Source organism: Pteronotus mesoamericanus, unplaced genomic scaffold (assembly GCF_021234165.1).
Source record: "Pteronotus mesoamericanus isolate MK-2021 breed Mesoamerican mustached bat unplaced genomic scaffold, CSHL_Meso_final contig_177, whole genome shotgun sequence".
In the NCBI taxonomy this organism is placed as follows: Eukaryota; Metazoa; Chordata; class Mammalia; order Chiroptera; family Mormoopidae; genus Pteronotus; species Pteronotus mesoamericanus.
In genome coordinates, this window is record NW_026555073.1 from 2,755,159 (window position 1) to 2,771,063 (window position 15,905).

General features: G+C 38.7%; 1 protein-coding gene across 1 annotated transcript in view; it reads right to left on the reverse strand.

Annotated features, from left to right (window-relative positions):
* The window catches only part of DACH2 (dachshund family transcription factor 2), a 389,866-nt gene that overhangs the window by 83,312 nt on the left and 290,649 nt on the right, over positions 1 to 15,905 (reverse strand). The window contains exon 5 of the mRNA XM_054566642.1: positions 55 to 213. Within this exon, the coding sequence (XP_054422617.1) occupies positions 55 to 213 (159 nt within the window). The remainder of the gene's footprint in view (positions 1 to 54; positions 214 to 15,905) is intronic.

Sequence of the window (15,905 nt, forward strand, 5' to 3'; positions counted from 1 at the left end):
TCTTTTATGGTATTTTGCTTCGCATCCCAGGATTTGGGAGGACGCTATACGTACTATTGGTCAGCAGGTGGTTCTGCTGCAGTGGGTTGAGGGTAGGCGCACCCCCAAGGCCTGGCTGGGCAGCCAGGGCTGCGTGAGTAATTCCATGCTGGGGTCCAGGAGCAGCGAGAGGGGACTGCATCTTATCCTTATCCCACGAGGGTTCGCTTCCACCTGGAAAACATTCAGATGAACAGATTGTCATTTGACAACATTCTGCAAGACAGCTTGTTAAAAATTCCTTTCCTAGGGTTATAATTATTCATGTTACTTCTTAGAAAAGTATTAGTAAACGTAGGTAAGTCATGTTAGAATGGCATGAAAAACTTTAAAGAGTCTTGGATGTAAGCTGCTTCTGAAAAGACCGAATAACTCACACTACTAATGTAGGCCTGTTTGCCTTACAGGGAGTCTAAACAAATCTGGAATCTTAAGGAGTAGCTTTTGAAAGCACTTGTCTGTTGCAGGCCATTAACTGGCCACTACTGCCACCTCACCCTCTGAAATACACATGCTATATTTTAATGAAGGGTAGTTGCTGTTCACTGAACACGCTCGTTTACGAGAGCATGATAACACGCAAAAATAAGGGTCAAGAAACAAAATGATCAGTTATTTTTTTTCTCAGATCCAGCCCTCAAAAAGCTAATCTCTTCATATGCATCAGGATTTGTTTTGTTTTTTTTCACAGAATAAGCTGGGTAAAATATGAAACCAAGGCCCCCAGTTTGAAATTGTACCTTACTTTGATGGTCCATGCCACAGAGTGAAGTAACATGCACATAAATGTAGACCACTATATTATCACAACGACCTACAGTGGTATAACCATTTCATCTGGCACTGAGCATACTGCGGGGACAGGACCATTGCTTAAAACAATATAGGAAACAATCACAAAATGATTTCCCAACACACACTTTTAAGGAAAATAAACACAGGGGTTTGGGATGAATTTCATTCACTTCCGTTGCTGACAACGTCATTTAAACCTGGGAATCTTGGACACTCTGTAAAGCAGGTACATTTATACAGTGTGATGGCTACATAGTAGTCTATGGAGGTTAATGTACTATAAGTTATTAAACATTAGACTTTAACATTGTTTCCATTTCTTTCACTACTGTACATTACACCGTAACAACAACACTCATTTGAATTATTTCCTTAGAATCAGTGAATTCCTCTGAGTGGGATTTCTGAGTCAAAAAAGTTGAACGTTTATATACTTTTGCTTTCAAGTGCCACATTTACACAAATGGTTTTTATTTATTTATTTTTAACTTTATTTTTGATGTTGACGCTATTACAGATGTTCCCATTTCCCCCATTTTGCCAGTCACTACCTAGTCCCCACCTCCATTCCCTCCAGCCACCCCTGCACTGTTATCTGTGTCCATGGGTCATGAGTATATGTCCTTTGGCTTCTCTTTTCCCCTTCTTTCATCCAGTCTCCCACCCCTGTCCCCTCTGCCAGCTCTCAGTCTCTTTGATCTGTCCACGTCTCTGTCTCTACTTTGTTCCACAGCGTATTTTGTTCATTAGGTTCCACTTATAAATGAGACCAGAGTCGAAGGCCTTTTAAGGAAATATTTCCAGGGCCAACTGGTATCCTCCCTGAAGATTTAAAATTTATTTAAGCAAACCACCTGTTGGAATCTCTGCCAGGTTTTTTTATTTTTTTACGCTTTCTACCCATTCATCTACACTTACCCCAGCTCCCAGAACCTACGCCCTTGTCAGGATTCTTTAAAACCTCCTTGTCTCAAAGTCTACCTTTAATCCACAAATGGGGGTCTTGGCCTGTCTCCAGATAGATGAGCTCCAGACAAGGAAACACCAGATTTTCCAGCAGTGTACATACAGGCTGAGGGATACCTGCTCTTGGTTATATGAACAAAGGTTTTCCAATCAAATAGGGAAGAAATAAGTAGCTAAGTGTTCACTTCCTGCAATAAAGCTGAGAAGTAGGGAATGTGGTTGAATTTGATACACTGGCTCAATGGACCAGAAATCTTTACCTTAATCATGCTGAGAGTTGGTGTGTTCACTGAAAACATGCAACACCCTATGATTACACCATTGTTCTCTTTTTATCCAGATGTTTGCTGTTGTATAGTCATTGCCTAAGAGTGGGGAGGTAATTTATGGTTGGTGCATTGACATAAATTAGCATTCGCAGATTTGAAATTCCAATTAAAATCAATAAGACATTGTTATGCCGTAATGAACAGGAATGGTGGGGGAAAGGGGGATATTTTAATAAATGATGCAAGTAACCACATTGCAACACTTAGAATTCTTCACATTGGGCCAATAAATGTGATCGCTATCAGAAAATGCAAAAAAATTAAAAGAGCAATTGTTGAGCAGAAATGGAACCACTCCATCATTTTAGCACTATGTCCAAGATATGAATTACCTTACCATTACAGAACTGTAATTTGTAAAATTATAAGCAAAACATTAACAAAGAAAGATGCATTTAGAAGACACAAAATTATATCTCAGATATTAAAGTAGTACCTCACCATCATAGCCAAAACGGCATACAGAGCTACAAGGGCTGAGACTAGGTCAATATTTAGTGGATAAATTGAGACTATTTCAGTCCACATCTTATATTCAATGGTAGTTTAGGTATTTGTCTAATGTGTTATAATCATATTTTCCAAATAAACTGGAATAAAAGTGTTTTTAAAAACCTCATTTGGAGAAGGGTCAAGTCAAGGAACATGTATAAAGGACCCAAAGACAAAGACAATGGCGGGGGAGGGGTGGAGGATTGAATGTGGGAGGTGGGGGGGTAGGGTTGGGAACAGCAATGAGGGAATATGGGGCACAACTGTAACTGAAGAACAACAACAATCTAACAAAGTAAAAATAAGAATTTCAAGGTGTTTTTGCATGTGCTTTGATGGGAGCTTCAGATGAACTTTTCTGAACAACTCTCATCTTACTAACTGCTGTGTTAGAAATACTAAAGGAGGGTATTTAATGGCGGTTTCCCTTTGCACTGTGTATGGGTATGAGAAACCTTCCTACACTCTGAAGGCACTGCCTGAAGAATGTAGGACATCCTTGGTAGCTCCATTAGAAGGCATTAAGTTTCAGGGCACATTTTTGCCTTTTGACCTAAAATGGTTACCAGTTTTAAGCTTATGCAAATTGACTCGTGACTCTGTGTGGAAGCTTTCGTAGCCCCAAATTTTGCATTGTCCCCTTCCCCTTTGCCAATTTCTAATAGCAGCCACTACCCTTAAAGATAACAATAAATTTTAAAAATACTTATACCAATCTAGTGTCAATCCTTGTGATTTTACCACTATGTGAAGTGCTTGGGTATCCCTCTTCCTTTTCTGCCTAGGTATGTACGTATTTATGTATGTATGTATTTATGTATGTATGTATATGTCTATTGTATCTGTCTGTCTGTCTATCTATCTATCTATCTGTCTATCTCTAGATGTGTTAGTTTGCTATGCCTGCCATAGAAAAATGCCATAAACTCTAGACTAAATGTTAGTGTGCCCCCAAATGCATATATTGAATCGTCATCCCCAATGTGACAGTATTTGGAGGTGGGGGTCTTTGGGAGTCAACTAGATCACAAATGGGATAAGTACCTTTATAAAAGAGACACAAAGAGCTCTTGAGCCCCCTTCTGCTCTGCGAGGGCATAGAAAAAAGATGACCGTCTATGGACTAGGAAAGGAGCGCTTAGTAGACATGGAATCTGCCAGCACCTTGATCTTGGGTTGCTAGCTTCCAGGATGGTAAGAAGTAAATGAATTCCTTTTATAAGCCACTTAGTCCATAGTATTAATGTTGTAGCAGCCCAAATGGAGTAACATACCACGCGATCAGTAGCTTAAAGGACAGAAGTTAATTTCCTCCCAGTTCCGGAGGTTAGAAGTCCAAGACCAAGGTGGTGACAAGTTTGGTCTCTCCCGAGGCCATTCTCCTAGGGTTCGCAGATGCCACCTTCTCCCTGTGCCCTTACACGGTCCCTCAGGTCTGCATGTACATGTTCCTGGTGTCTATTTGCGTGTCCAAATTGCAACGTCTTATAAGGACACCAGACATACTTGATTAAGAGCCAAAATTTTGGGCACATTTTAACTCAAAAGACACCTTTGAAGAGGGTATATTCAAATATGATCATATTCTGAGGTTCTGAGAGTTAGGGCTTCAGGATACAAATTTTGGAGAGAAACAATTCAGCCCACATGGACCCTTGACTGAACCAGAGCATACTAGCTTTGGGAGCGAGTTCCTCTAGTAAAGAGAAGAAAACTGTGTAACATCTCCACAAGGCATGTCTAAGAAACCGAGTAAGCAGTGGGTTAGCAAAAATAGAGAACCCTCACCAAAGTATTCATCTTTACATCAAGAAACTTTGCATTAGGTATAATTGTAACCCAATACAGTTCTAAGGAGAGAAAGATCATGCAAAAAAGGCAGCAAATTCTAAAGAATTGGATGATTTCAGCTTATCCATGACAACTACTTATCACTATTTTAGCTGAATGTTTAGTACAACTAAAGTTATGAAATAAACAGTATAGAGATTGTTACTATATTAATACTATAGATAGTTGATTCATTTAATCTCAACTTTTCCAGTGACAAAACCACAGAGAACTACATTTTCTGTAAGTCCTACTTATTAGCAATATGTATTCTTAATTAGAATCAGTGTAAGAATAACGAAGTGATAAACTATGGGGAAAATATTAATTTGACAGTACATTTGATGAACATCTGTGGCCTTAGTTAAAAACTAGTAACTTTGCAATTTTAATATTTTTTTTTCTTTACAGCCCATTGTAGAATATGTTTCTTAGAGGGTTGCTTATGTTGGCTGCTTTTTCTTTGGGGGAGATGGGGCGGCAGGGCAGAGATCTCTGATTCAGGACTGTCTTTACAATAGACACACAGAATTTCAGAGATGGAAAGGACTTTTATATCTATTTACTTAAAATAATATTTTTTAAAAGGAGCAAGAGCGTAAAATGAGTAGGGCAGTATTTTAATTCAGCAAAATTTTGCCTTACTAGTACTCTTCTGACCCCCATACTAACAACAGAATGCTTGCTGCAGTCAGGTTTGTAGAATGTATGAAAAACACTGTGTTGCAAAAAATAAGGTCATAGGCCTAAAAGACCAAAATCCCAAAGTATGTAAAATGGATATAACATAAATCCAGCAGTAAGACTCTAAATACAAGTACCAGACACCATTCTTAACCTTAATATTTTCATATTATCAGAGTACTAGTACTCACTTTCTTTTATTAATTTTTTTATTATTACTCTAGTACAGTTGTCTCAGTTTTTCCTTCTTTGCCCTCCTCCACCCATCCCACCCCCACACCCGTTCCCAGAGTCAGTTCCCACTCTGTTGTCCGTGTCCGTGGGTCATTCATGCATGTTCTTTGTCTAGTCCCTTCCCCTTCTTTCCACCATTGTTCCCCTCACTCCCCTCCTCTCTGGTCATTTTCAGTCTGTTCCATGTTTCCCTGCCTGTGGTTCTATTTTGTTTGTGCTTTGCTGTTAAGAATGAGTGAAGGAAGCTTACACAACACTGATGTCACAGGGCAGGGTATTGGGATAATTTTGTAAGTAGTGTTCACAATCCTCACCTTAGGAGCAGTTCAATCAAATGCATGAACTGCTCTTTCTGTGGGTTTGAGTTTCTAAAACTACTGGGTTGAAATGAGTCATACACAAGGGTTTCCTATTTTCACAAACCGACCATAATAAGCATTCTGTGGTTAGATCTTTGTCTTCTGACTCATGATCGGTGTGTCTTTTGAGGTAGAAGAGGAGCAACAGTGTAGGAGTTTCTATTACAAATTAATAAGCACAAGTGTAAAAGTTACCTATTATGAGAAAATAGAACTGTCAGATCCAAAACTATGGGCCTGACTATGGAAAATGTACACGTTTATAGCACGCTGCTCTAACTTTCAGCCTTTTGTAGCTATAATAAAACACATTATTCAGATTACTTGAAAATGTAGACCTAAATTGATCACGTTTCCTGTAATCTTATATACTTAAGGCACAGAACCAGCAGCCAAATGGGAAGCAGTCGATGTCTATGTAAATTGTGGCTTAAGTCACGCTTGTTTTCACAATCACAGAATATTTTGTTTGCCTAACATCCTAGCTAAATGCACAGTGCTTGCTAAATGTAAATATCATGTAGCCTTTTGTAGTAAAAAATTGTCATAATTAAACCAGTGAAGGCTTTATTGTTTTCTCTGAACAATAATATAGCGTGTGTGTATGTGTGTGAGAAACAGAAAGAGAAAGAAACAGAGAGAGACAGTGACAAATTTAGAACATTCCAAAGAACTAATATAGGAATGGAAAACTAAGAATATGTGTGCAGAGTACTGTAATCTACAAACCTTTTCATATTACACTTTCAGTTGGTTTGCCTACATGCATTCACAAAATAGTACATTCAGCAACTTTCCCAATTGATCCAGATTGGTAATGCAAAACATGCAGTGTATCTGGAATTTCACCAGATATTTATGCAAAATAAATAAGAAGTGTCCATCTAACACTGTTGAACAGGTCTTTTTTTTTTTTAATAGTTTATGTTTTAACCAGCCCCACTTTAGGGCTATGTGGGCTGGTTTCCTCAGAGGTACAAGAGTGGTTCAACAGTACAGTAGCTCCTTTTCACGTGTGGCTGTTTATATTTCAATTTTCATAAATTAAAATGGAATAAAATGAAAAAGTCAGCTCCTCAGTTGCACTAGTGCTCCAAACTCACATACAGGTAGTGAGTACCACACTGGGAGATACAGATATCAAGCATCTCCTTCACTACAGAAAATTGTATTAGATAGCGCTATTCTAGAGTATAAGGAGTTACAAGTTAGGTTGTAGTAAAACAGTTCACTAAAGCATCTTCAATTCAACATATTCAATACTAAATTGACCACCAATCAACGAAAGAGATCTTGCTCTTTTATTCTCTATATCTGGTAGTTGCGTGATGTAATTGTTTAAACTGGAAAACTTTGAGTTCCTGATGTGCCAGGTGCTATTCACAGAGATAACAGAGCCCTTGTCTCCAAGGTCTCCGTCTAACAAGTATCACGGCCATGTGTGTACCACTGCGTTCCTTGCTAAAATGGCCAAAGTCCTGCAGTAGATGTTACCTTGGCTTTATTTCATTTGTACACTAACCCCCTTCTCATGTATACTATCTCAGGAGCCTCTTAACTGACTGTCCTACCTCTAGGCTTTTCTTCTCCAAGAGACCCTTGCCACTGCTGCCAAAAAATAAGCTATCGAAAACCAGAATAAAGAAAGGAAAGGAAGGAAAGGAAAATCAGAAAGGAAAATTGGCAAAGTAGAGGGGGATTAAGCAGAGTAGTATCCAGAAAGCAAGAATACTTTGTTTCCATGAGTATAAGGTTGACATACAATGAACACTGAACAGTGAATATGGACTAGCATGTTCTACCACTGTTCTATCAGTGTATCAACATCAGTCAAATTAGGAGAAAATAAGCAGTTCTACACTTTTATCACCATCATCACCATCACCACCATCATCATCATCACCACCACCACCATCCCCACCATCACCACCATCATCATCACCACCAGCATCACCATTATCATCACCACCACCACCACCACCACCATCACCATCACCACCATCACCACCATCATCATCATCACCATCACCACCACCACCACCACCATCACCACCATCACCATCATCGTCACCATCATCACCACCATCACCATCATCATCATCACCACCACTACCATCATCATCATCACCATCATCACCACCACCATCACCATCACCACCATCACCATCATCATCACCACCACTACCATCATCATCACCATCATCACCACCACCATCACCATCATCATCATCACCACCACTACCATCATCATCATCACCATCACCACCACCATCACCATCATCATCATCACCACCACTACCATCATCATCATCACCATCATCACCACCACCATCACCACCATCACCATCACCATCACCATCATCATCACCATCACCACCACCATCACCATCATCATCACCACCACCACTACCATCATCATCATCACCATCATCACCACTACCATCACCACCATCACCATCACCATCACCATCATCATCACCATCACCATCACCATCACCATCATCATCACCATCACCATCACCATCACCATCATCATCATCACCACCACTACCATCATCATCATCACCATCATCACCACCACCATCACCATCATCGTCACCACCACTACCATCATCATCATCACCATCATCACCACCACCATCACCATCATCATCATCACCACCACTACCATCATCATCATCACCATCATCACCACCACCATCGCCACCACCATCACCACCATCACCACCACCATCACCATCATCGTCACCACCACTACCATCATCATCATCACCATCATCACCACCACCATCACCATCATCATCATCACCACCACTACCATCATCATCATCACCATCATCACCACTACCATCACCACCATCACCATCACCATCACCATCATCATCACCATCACCATCACCATCACCATCATCATCACCATCACCATCACCATCACCATCATCATCATCACCACCACTACCATCATCATCATCACCATCAACACCACCACACCATCATCATCACCACCACTACCATCATCATCATCACCATCATCACCACCACCATCACCATCATCATCATCACCACCACTACCATCATCATCATCACCATCATCACCACCACCATCGCCACCACCATCACCACCATCACCATCACCATCACCATCATCATCATCATCACCATCAGCACCACCACCATCACCATCACCATCATCACCACCATCATCACCATCATCATCACCCTAAAGGGTATGGAGTCAAGTACAAAAGTTTCAAAAATTAATAGTTACTGTAAAAGTATATGACTGAATATAATGGAGGAACTATTGCTTAATAGTATATTTAATAATTAAAAATTATGTATTCACCACAGGCTTGCTGAAATAAATTACACCTAACTCATATATCGTTCTAAGAATTAAGCTGACATGTTTCCCAAAGAAAATGTAAGGCTCAAAGTCCCAGTACATTTGTTTCTAAATTAAAATGCTACAAGATGAGCATATTCCCTGCATGACACTTGAAAGCACAGCAGGTAAAACCTGAATATCGCATTATTGGGATTCGAAGATTAGTTCGGCTATACAGGGAATGAAATCACATGTAATGAAGGCACAGCGCTGTCCTATATGACCTACTGCGTGGGGTGACAGAGTTGAGGAAATGCTTGCAGGTCCTGTGTTTTGCATAACTTAGAAAAGATTCTGATTAAAAGGAATTTTGCCGTTGGCATCGGAAGAAAATGGGGTTTTGCCTGCTGTTATTTTGCAACTCCAATTGATAAACTTATCTTATTCACTCTCTTGTGAACCCCACATATTTTTAGTTGTCCTTGTATTTACCCTGGTATAACGTTGCGTTTCCTGTAGCCATTTTTAAAAAATCCTCCAGTTTAATAGAATCTGTATGCCGTGGCTAGTATCCAAGTTTTCCTCTGTGTGTGTGACAAGACAGTTATTGAAGTTTGGATTCATTTCTTGCTATAGTAAGTAATACAAGTTGAAAGGTCCCCCCAAACTAATACAAGTTCAAGTCACTCACAGTACTTTGTTTTCTGAATTCGAGTTCCTTCTGTCACCCGTAATAGCGTGTGGTCTGTCTAAATGACAACCAGATTATCAAATCACTCTGCAATAAATAATCACATGCTACCAACATCTATCTTTGATCTTTTTCTGTCATATCTCAGAAATATTGAATATCATCTGCTGACGATAAATGCTGAGGATTTATTTTAAAGAAAACGTCCTTGTTGTTCATGAGCCGTGACATGCTTTCCTGTGACATAGACCTTAACCTGGAGGACTGTGAAGGCAAGTGCGCATACCCCTGAAAGTACAGAAGATGATCTAGAAGGATGGAACAAGACAACACAGTTTCAATTTTTATTCCATTAAACAGTGAGGACAGCGTGATGTGTAACTAATAGTGAAGATACGGTCATCGGTGATGTCCCGCCAGCTGGGTCTTTGATGGATCACAAAGGGAAACGGGGGTGTCACAGCTGAGAGACTGAGACCCACAGTCTCTTGCGAAACCTCCCCTCCTTTTTACATCACCTGCGACTGCCCAGTTGTGTGGATGAACAACGGGCTACGTCATTTAGTTTTAACTCAACTAGCTCTTACTGGAGAGCACAACACAACCACAGGCTGAAGACAAAGGAAAAAGGCAAAATAGCAGAGCCGACACTTCTTTTACTTCTTAGAGGGACTCTTTGTCACCTTCATAAGAGGTAAGAATATTGTCAAGGTTATCAAGTTGGATATATTAATCACTTGGCTCTCATTGATATTAATAATAATACACTTTGAAAAGTGGTTATATAATTAATCAACGAAACCCACTAAGTCAAAAATCTTTTTTTTTCATTTTAATCTCACCATTTAATTTCTATCTTCTGTGCAGACTTTAGTTCATGTCTATAGCTCATAATTCAACTTATGCATGATAAGAGCATGCTCATTATTCACCCAATAGAGTGCATAAATAAAAGATTTCAGACAACTGCCTTGGATGAAAACAAAGTTTAAAGGGAACAATCAAAAGTCTTCTCAAAATATGCATTCATGGTGTTACATTTTTACAGTCCTCATTTTTCATTTCTCACACAGTAGATCTATGATCTCTAAATGTATCATTTACATAATTTAAGTAGTACTTGTATTACACTTTTCATTTAACCAAATTATTCACACTTTTGAAGCTAAAGAGTCAGACATAAAAGTAACGGACAAGATGGGCCACATGAAATGGCAGAATAATTCATCTTTTCTGGTTTTTTAGCCTCACTTAATGGTGAGATATATTAGTATATGTATACAAATGGTTAATATGTATAATACACATATGTGAATATCATCCCTACTATTATTAATACTACCTGTCGCAGTAGTCTTTACAAGTATGCAAAAAATTATTGGGGGGGGGGACCATAAAGTAATCTCTAGACAACAGAATTCCTTTTGCCCAGAAACCTAAAATGAAGCCAGTATGATCTCTTGTAGCAAATGAGGAGAGTTAATTGCTATTCATACAACAACTTTTCTTGTTGGGATTTCATCTGTCTACTTGTGGTCCACGGAGTGGTGAGCTGAGGGTGATCTTCCTTGGCTGGCAGCTGTCAATAGGCAAAGGTTTACGAAAGACAGCGGCAGATTGAGACAGATACAAAATAGAAAGGGAAAGACTGTATCCGCCCCAAAGTAGAGTGGCATAGTAGAAATAGCATCAGGCAGACCTGGGGTTGAATCTTGGTTCCTCCAACTCAGAGCTCTGAGTTTTGGAAAGGATACTAAAGCTCTCTGAGTCGACGTTTCCTGCTATTTACTATGGATATCATAATATCTACCTACGCTGTAGTTGCTGTAAGCATTACATGAAAAGGAACATGTAAAACTCTTAGCACAATATCTGGCAATATTAAGCACTAAATATCATTTAAGTTACTTTAGAACATAAAAGATAAATTAAATGTTTTAGCTCTTAACATCATTAACTTGTCTATAGAATACCTTTTTAATAATACTACCACCAGTGACCCCAATCATTAAATAATCCATAAAAGTAAAAATCCATTATTTTTACAGTTAGTACACTTATTTGCATGGCCATATACATTTTAATGTATTATCATTAAAATATATCGTCAGGTATGTACTGAAAAGCAAGAACACCAAATGTGACTTTCCTGGGCTACTTCCAACAACATATCAAGTGGTTCAGCAGATGTAATTGCTGCCAGGCCTTGCCAAGAATTTGAAATGTGCCCATTAATTCAGCAATTCCCAATCTGTCCATCAGTCAGTCATACTTAAAAAATATGCCTGTCACCATGGAGGTGAAGGAATCTATTGATAATTACACAATAAAATCCTTTCATCCCTTGGAATATGTAAAGATATGCTGCAAACTTTTTTTTCTTAAAAACACATTGTAGTAGCTAAATAAACTTTGTCTCAGAATCAGATACAAAAAGAAGATACTGAAAATTGTGGCCATTTCACAAATTATATATTTTTTTTTCACAAAACAACTGAGTGTATTAAGGAGGGTGAGCGGATGTAAATAAATATAAATATATTTCTATATAGATATAAATATAAACTGTCAGCTTGGTCTCCTCTCAAGAAAGCAGAAGCAGATGCTTCCTTTTCTCTCTCTCCCTGTACAGAGGAGACGGAATTTGCCTGGCAGACACTGGGCAATAATCCTAGAATTTCTTGAAAGATGAACCATAATAGACACATATTTCATAACATGGATAAGCACCGAAATCAAAGGAAGGCTGGTAGAAAGAAGAGATTTAAACTTTTGGCAAAGTTTTCAAGTCACTCTCAAATGAATGGAAAATGTAATAAAAGGAGAAGAAAAAGCAGAAGTCTATGGGAAAGTGTAAGATGCAGCGCAAAGGAGAATTTCACCAGCAAAGAAACAAATCATTTCACTGAAGGACAAAATCTACTCCAGAGAAACAAGATTACTACACTTCCAGGGATTCTACCTAAAGACCAAAATTCACAGAAAGCTATAAAACGGTGCAAACTATAATAAATTGAAATACAAGACAGAGCCTAGTATAACAATACAAAGCGAAAGAAACATACATTTTGTTTAGTGGAGGCCTTAGTGTGAATACACCAAATCTAATTTAGATGGAAAAAAGGAGAGGGTAGATGAACACAGCTTTGAAAAAATGAAAAGATTACTATTAGTTTGTTCTTTATTTCAATTATCCCTGGTTATATTTTGCTTGCTGTGACCAGAGGGGAGGGGGAGGGGCCTAACAGGGGAAAGAAGGGGAAGGGTCGTCAAGGACCATGTGTAAAGGGCCCGTGGACAAAGCAACGGGGAGGGGGGGTAGGACCGAGGGTGGGAGATGCGGGTGGGTGAGGTTGGGGGAGTTGGTGGGGGGAAATGGAGGCAACTTTATTTGAACAACAACAACAACAACAAAAGAAAATGTAGAGTAAAAAAATACAAAGTTCACATGTACTAGAACTTAGCTTTAAAAAAATAAAAGTTAAAAATTAAAAGAAATAGAAAGAAGGAGATGAAGCAGGAGAAAGGACGTGAATAATCATAAAATCAAAGTAACAATAAAAATACATAACGGTTATACATTTCACAAGAGTTATTTAGTAAGTCTGCGTTCTTAGTGCCTATGGATGGCCAGAATTAATCTCTCACTTCTATAAGACTTGTGAGTTACTATTTATAGTGTCAAATACATTCATAAATGGCCTTTTGGGATTAATCTTTCACTTCCATGAGAAGACTTGTGAGTTACTATTTATAGTATCAAAGAGGTTCATAAATGGCCTTTACCACTCTGTTGAGTAATTAAAGCTACAATTAGCAGTTATGGGCCATTACTTAGAAAAATTATAATATATAAGTTTAATATATGGGAATCACAGTTATTGAACAATTACTACGTGCCAGAAAAATGTTCAAAGCACATTGTACACTTGATATGTGCCAGAAACAACTCACCTGGTTCATATCACAACCTTGTGTGGTAGGTACTGTAGTAAGAATTTGAAAAATATCATAGATTGCACAAACTGAACCATTATCATCAATTCTTGCTCATACAAGGCATTTGATATAAATACTTAAAAAATTTGTATTTTTCAATTACAGTTGACATACAATATTATAACATATTCAGGTGTACAACATTGCAACTACACATGGAATAATTCTTCAAGTAGTGCATTAGACAGACATTAGAAAGGTAGCTCTTCCATTTTCCCTAAGAAAGAAGCTGACATGTCCTTTTAGCTGCCACATTTTTTAATATTATATGTTGATCATCTCATAAATACATAAATTCAAGAAAACCATACCAAGCATGACAGAATAGAGTCAGACAAACAAAGATTTCTGAGTGTGAAACATACGGTGTCAACTCTGTGACTGAGTTCTAGATAAAGAAATGTCCCGTTTTAAAACCGAGGAAAAAGAGCCATTTTGGATAAATAATTAAAACAAATGCAGTGGTTGAAAAAGCCACTAAATTTTTAAACAAAAGAATGGTAAATGAAGTTAAGATGTACACTACCTTTTCAAGTGATCAAGAACTACTACTGCTTTGCTTTGCAAATGGCCATTCGATGCACCATAGACCATTAGTCAGAAGTATACATATATCTGCTGGTGTGTTCTGGATCCAGACTGGTTGTTTGAATATCTTTTTCAAAGGAAATGAAACATGGCACACACATATAGAACAGACAGATGTTTCAAAAATATGATTATATATTCTGCAGTAATGCCTAAATAACCCTTAGTTATTTTTAGCAAGTTTTAGTTTTCCAAGGGTGGTGCAAGAGTTAGAAAAGTTTTAGAATCTTGCAGTTAGGGCTCAATATTCATTTTCAAAGTTCAGCAAGATTTGGAGGAGCAAAACTGACCTTACAATAAAAGTAATATGATTTAATATGCTTGGGATTTTTAAACTAAAAAGAAATTGAACCTTTTACCATAATTCAATTCTTTGAATTATGTATATATGGTATTCTCAAAAAGAGAGGGCATAGAATTTAAACAAACGGGGCTATTTCACTTAAATATGTATGTTTGAATGTTATGAATTATTAATAGACTAGGTGTCCTTTGACATACAAGCCCTGGTTCAGTTCTACAATATAATTTAGTATGAGACTCTGTGTTTATTGTCTACCGGCTGCTAAATCCCAGCACATAACCATTGAGAAACTCGGCCTCGTTCACACGAGGATGAAAGGTTAAGTATGCACAGGCAACCCACCCAGCCTCTGCTTATTAGAGCTGGCGGCGCAGCAAAGGTAGCAAAGACGCATGGCCAAAGAATGTCTGATGCTTTTGGCCAATCGGCAGACTTCCGCTTCCAAGACTGAAAACCTGGCGCGGCGAATCCATTTGGAAAAAACACAAGACATCACCTATGCCTGGCACAAACAGCAGAGTCCGTATTTTGAATTGGAGAGCCAGCTTTTCAAGTTTTAGAAAATGATGGCAGCTTCAAAGTCACTCTTATAAAACTATCGGCGCCTTAAAGGTTTTCATGAGTCCACAATTTCTTTCTGTGTTTTCCCCATGTGGCAGGACAGAAAACTGCAGAGGTCAGATCTCGAAACCAAAAGTGGGATGAGCCCTTGATAGGTCCGTATGGGGCATTTCCACGCAGTCCCTAACCTGTGGCCTTGGAAACTGGGTTTCCAATGAAGGAGTCGGGAGAGCAAGTTTGGGAAGGAGACCAGAGGTTATTTTGCGTGTTCAATCAAGGACTCAATGCGTATCTGTTTATTTCATGTAGTGTAGACAGTTGGAACATATTTTCGAAAGTGAGCAAACTTTAAATTGTTGTAGACACTGAGACGAGAAGGAAGCTTTCTTGGGGGTCACTTAGACTGTGTGGGAGGTGGAGGGTCATGTGAGATACAGCCTAAGAAGCGGAAAAGGATGAACCATAGCTGTGGCCAGTTCCCCTTCTCTGTCACTGACCAAAGGTGTCTCAGTTGCACTCATTCAACTGAATTGAGCATTTAGTACAGGGTCTGGCACAAATAACGCCCCCTTTTATTACAAAATCTTTTATTACGAAATCATAAGCATGTCATTCTGGAACATAATGATGTCACACTCAAGCGCACCCTAGGACATTTTAGGTGAAATGTTCAAGTGAAAACTATAAATTATGACACCCATATTGT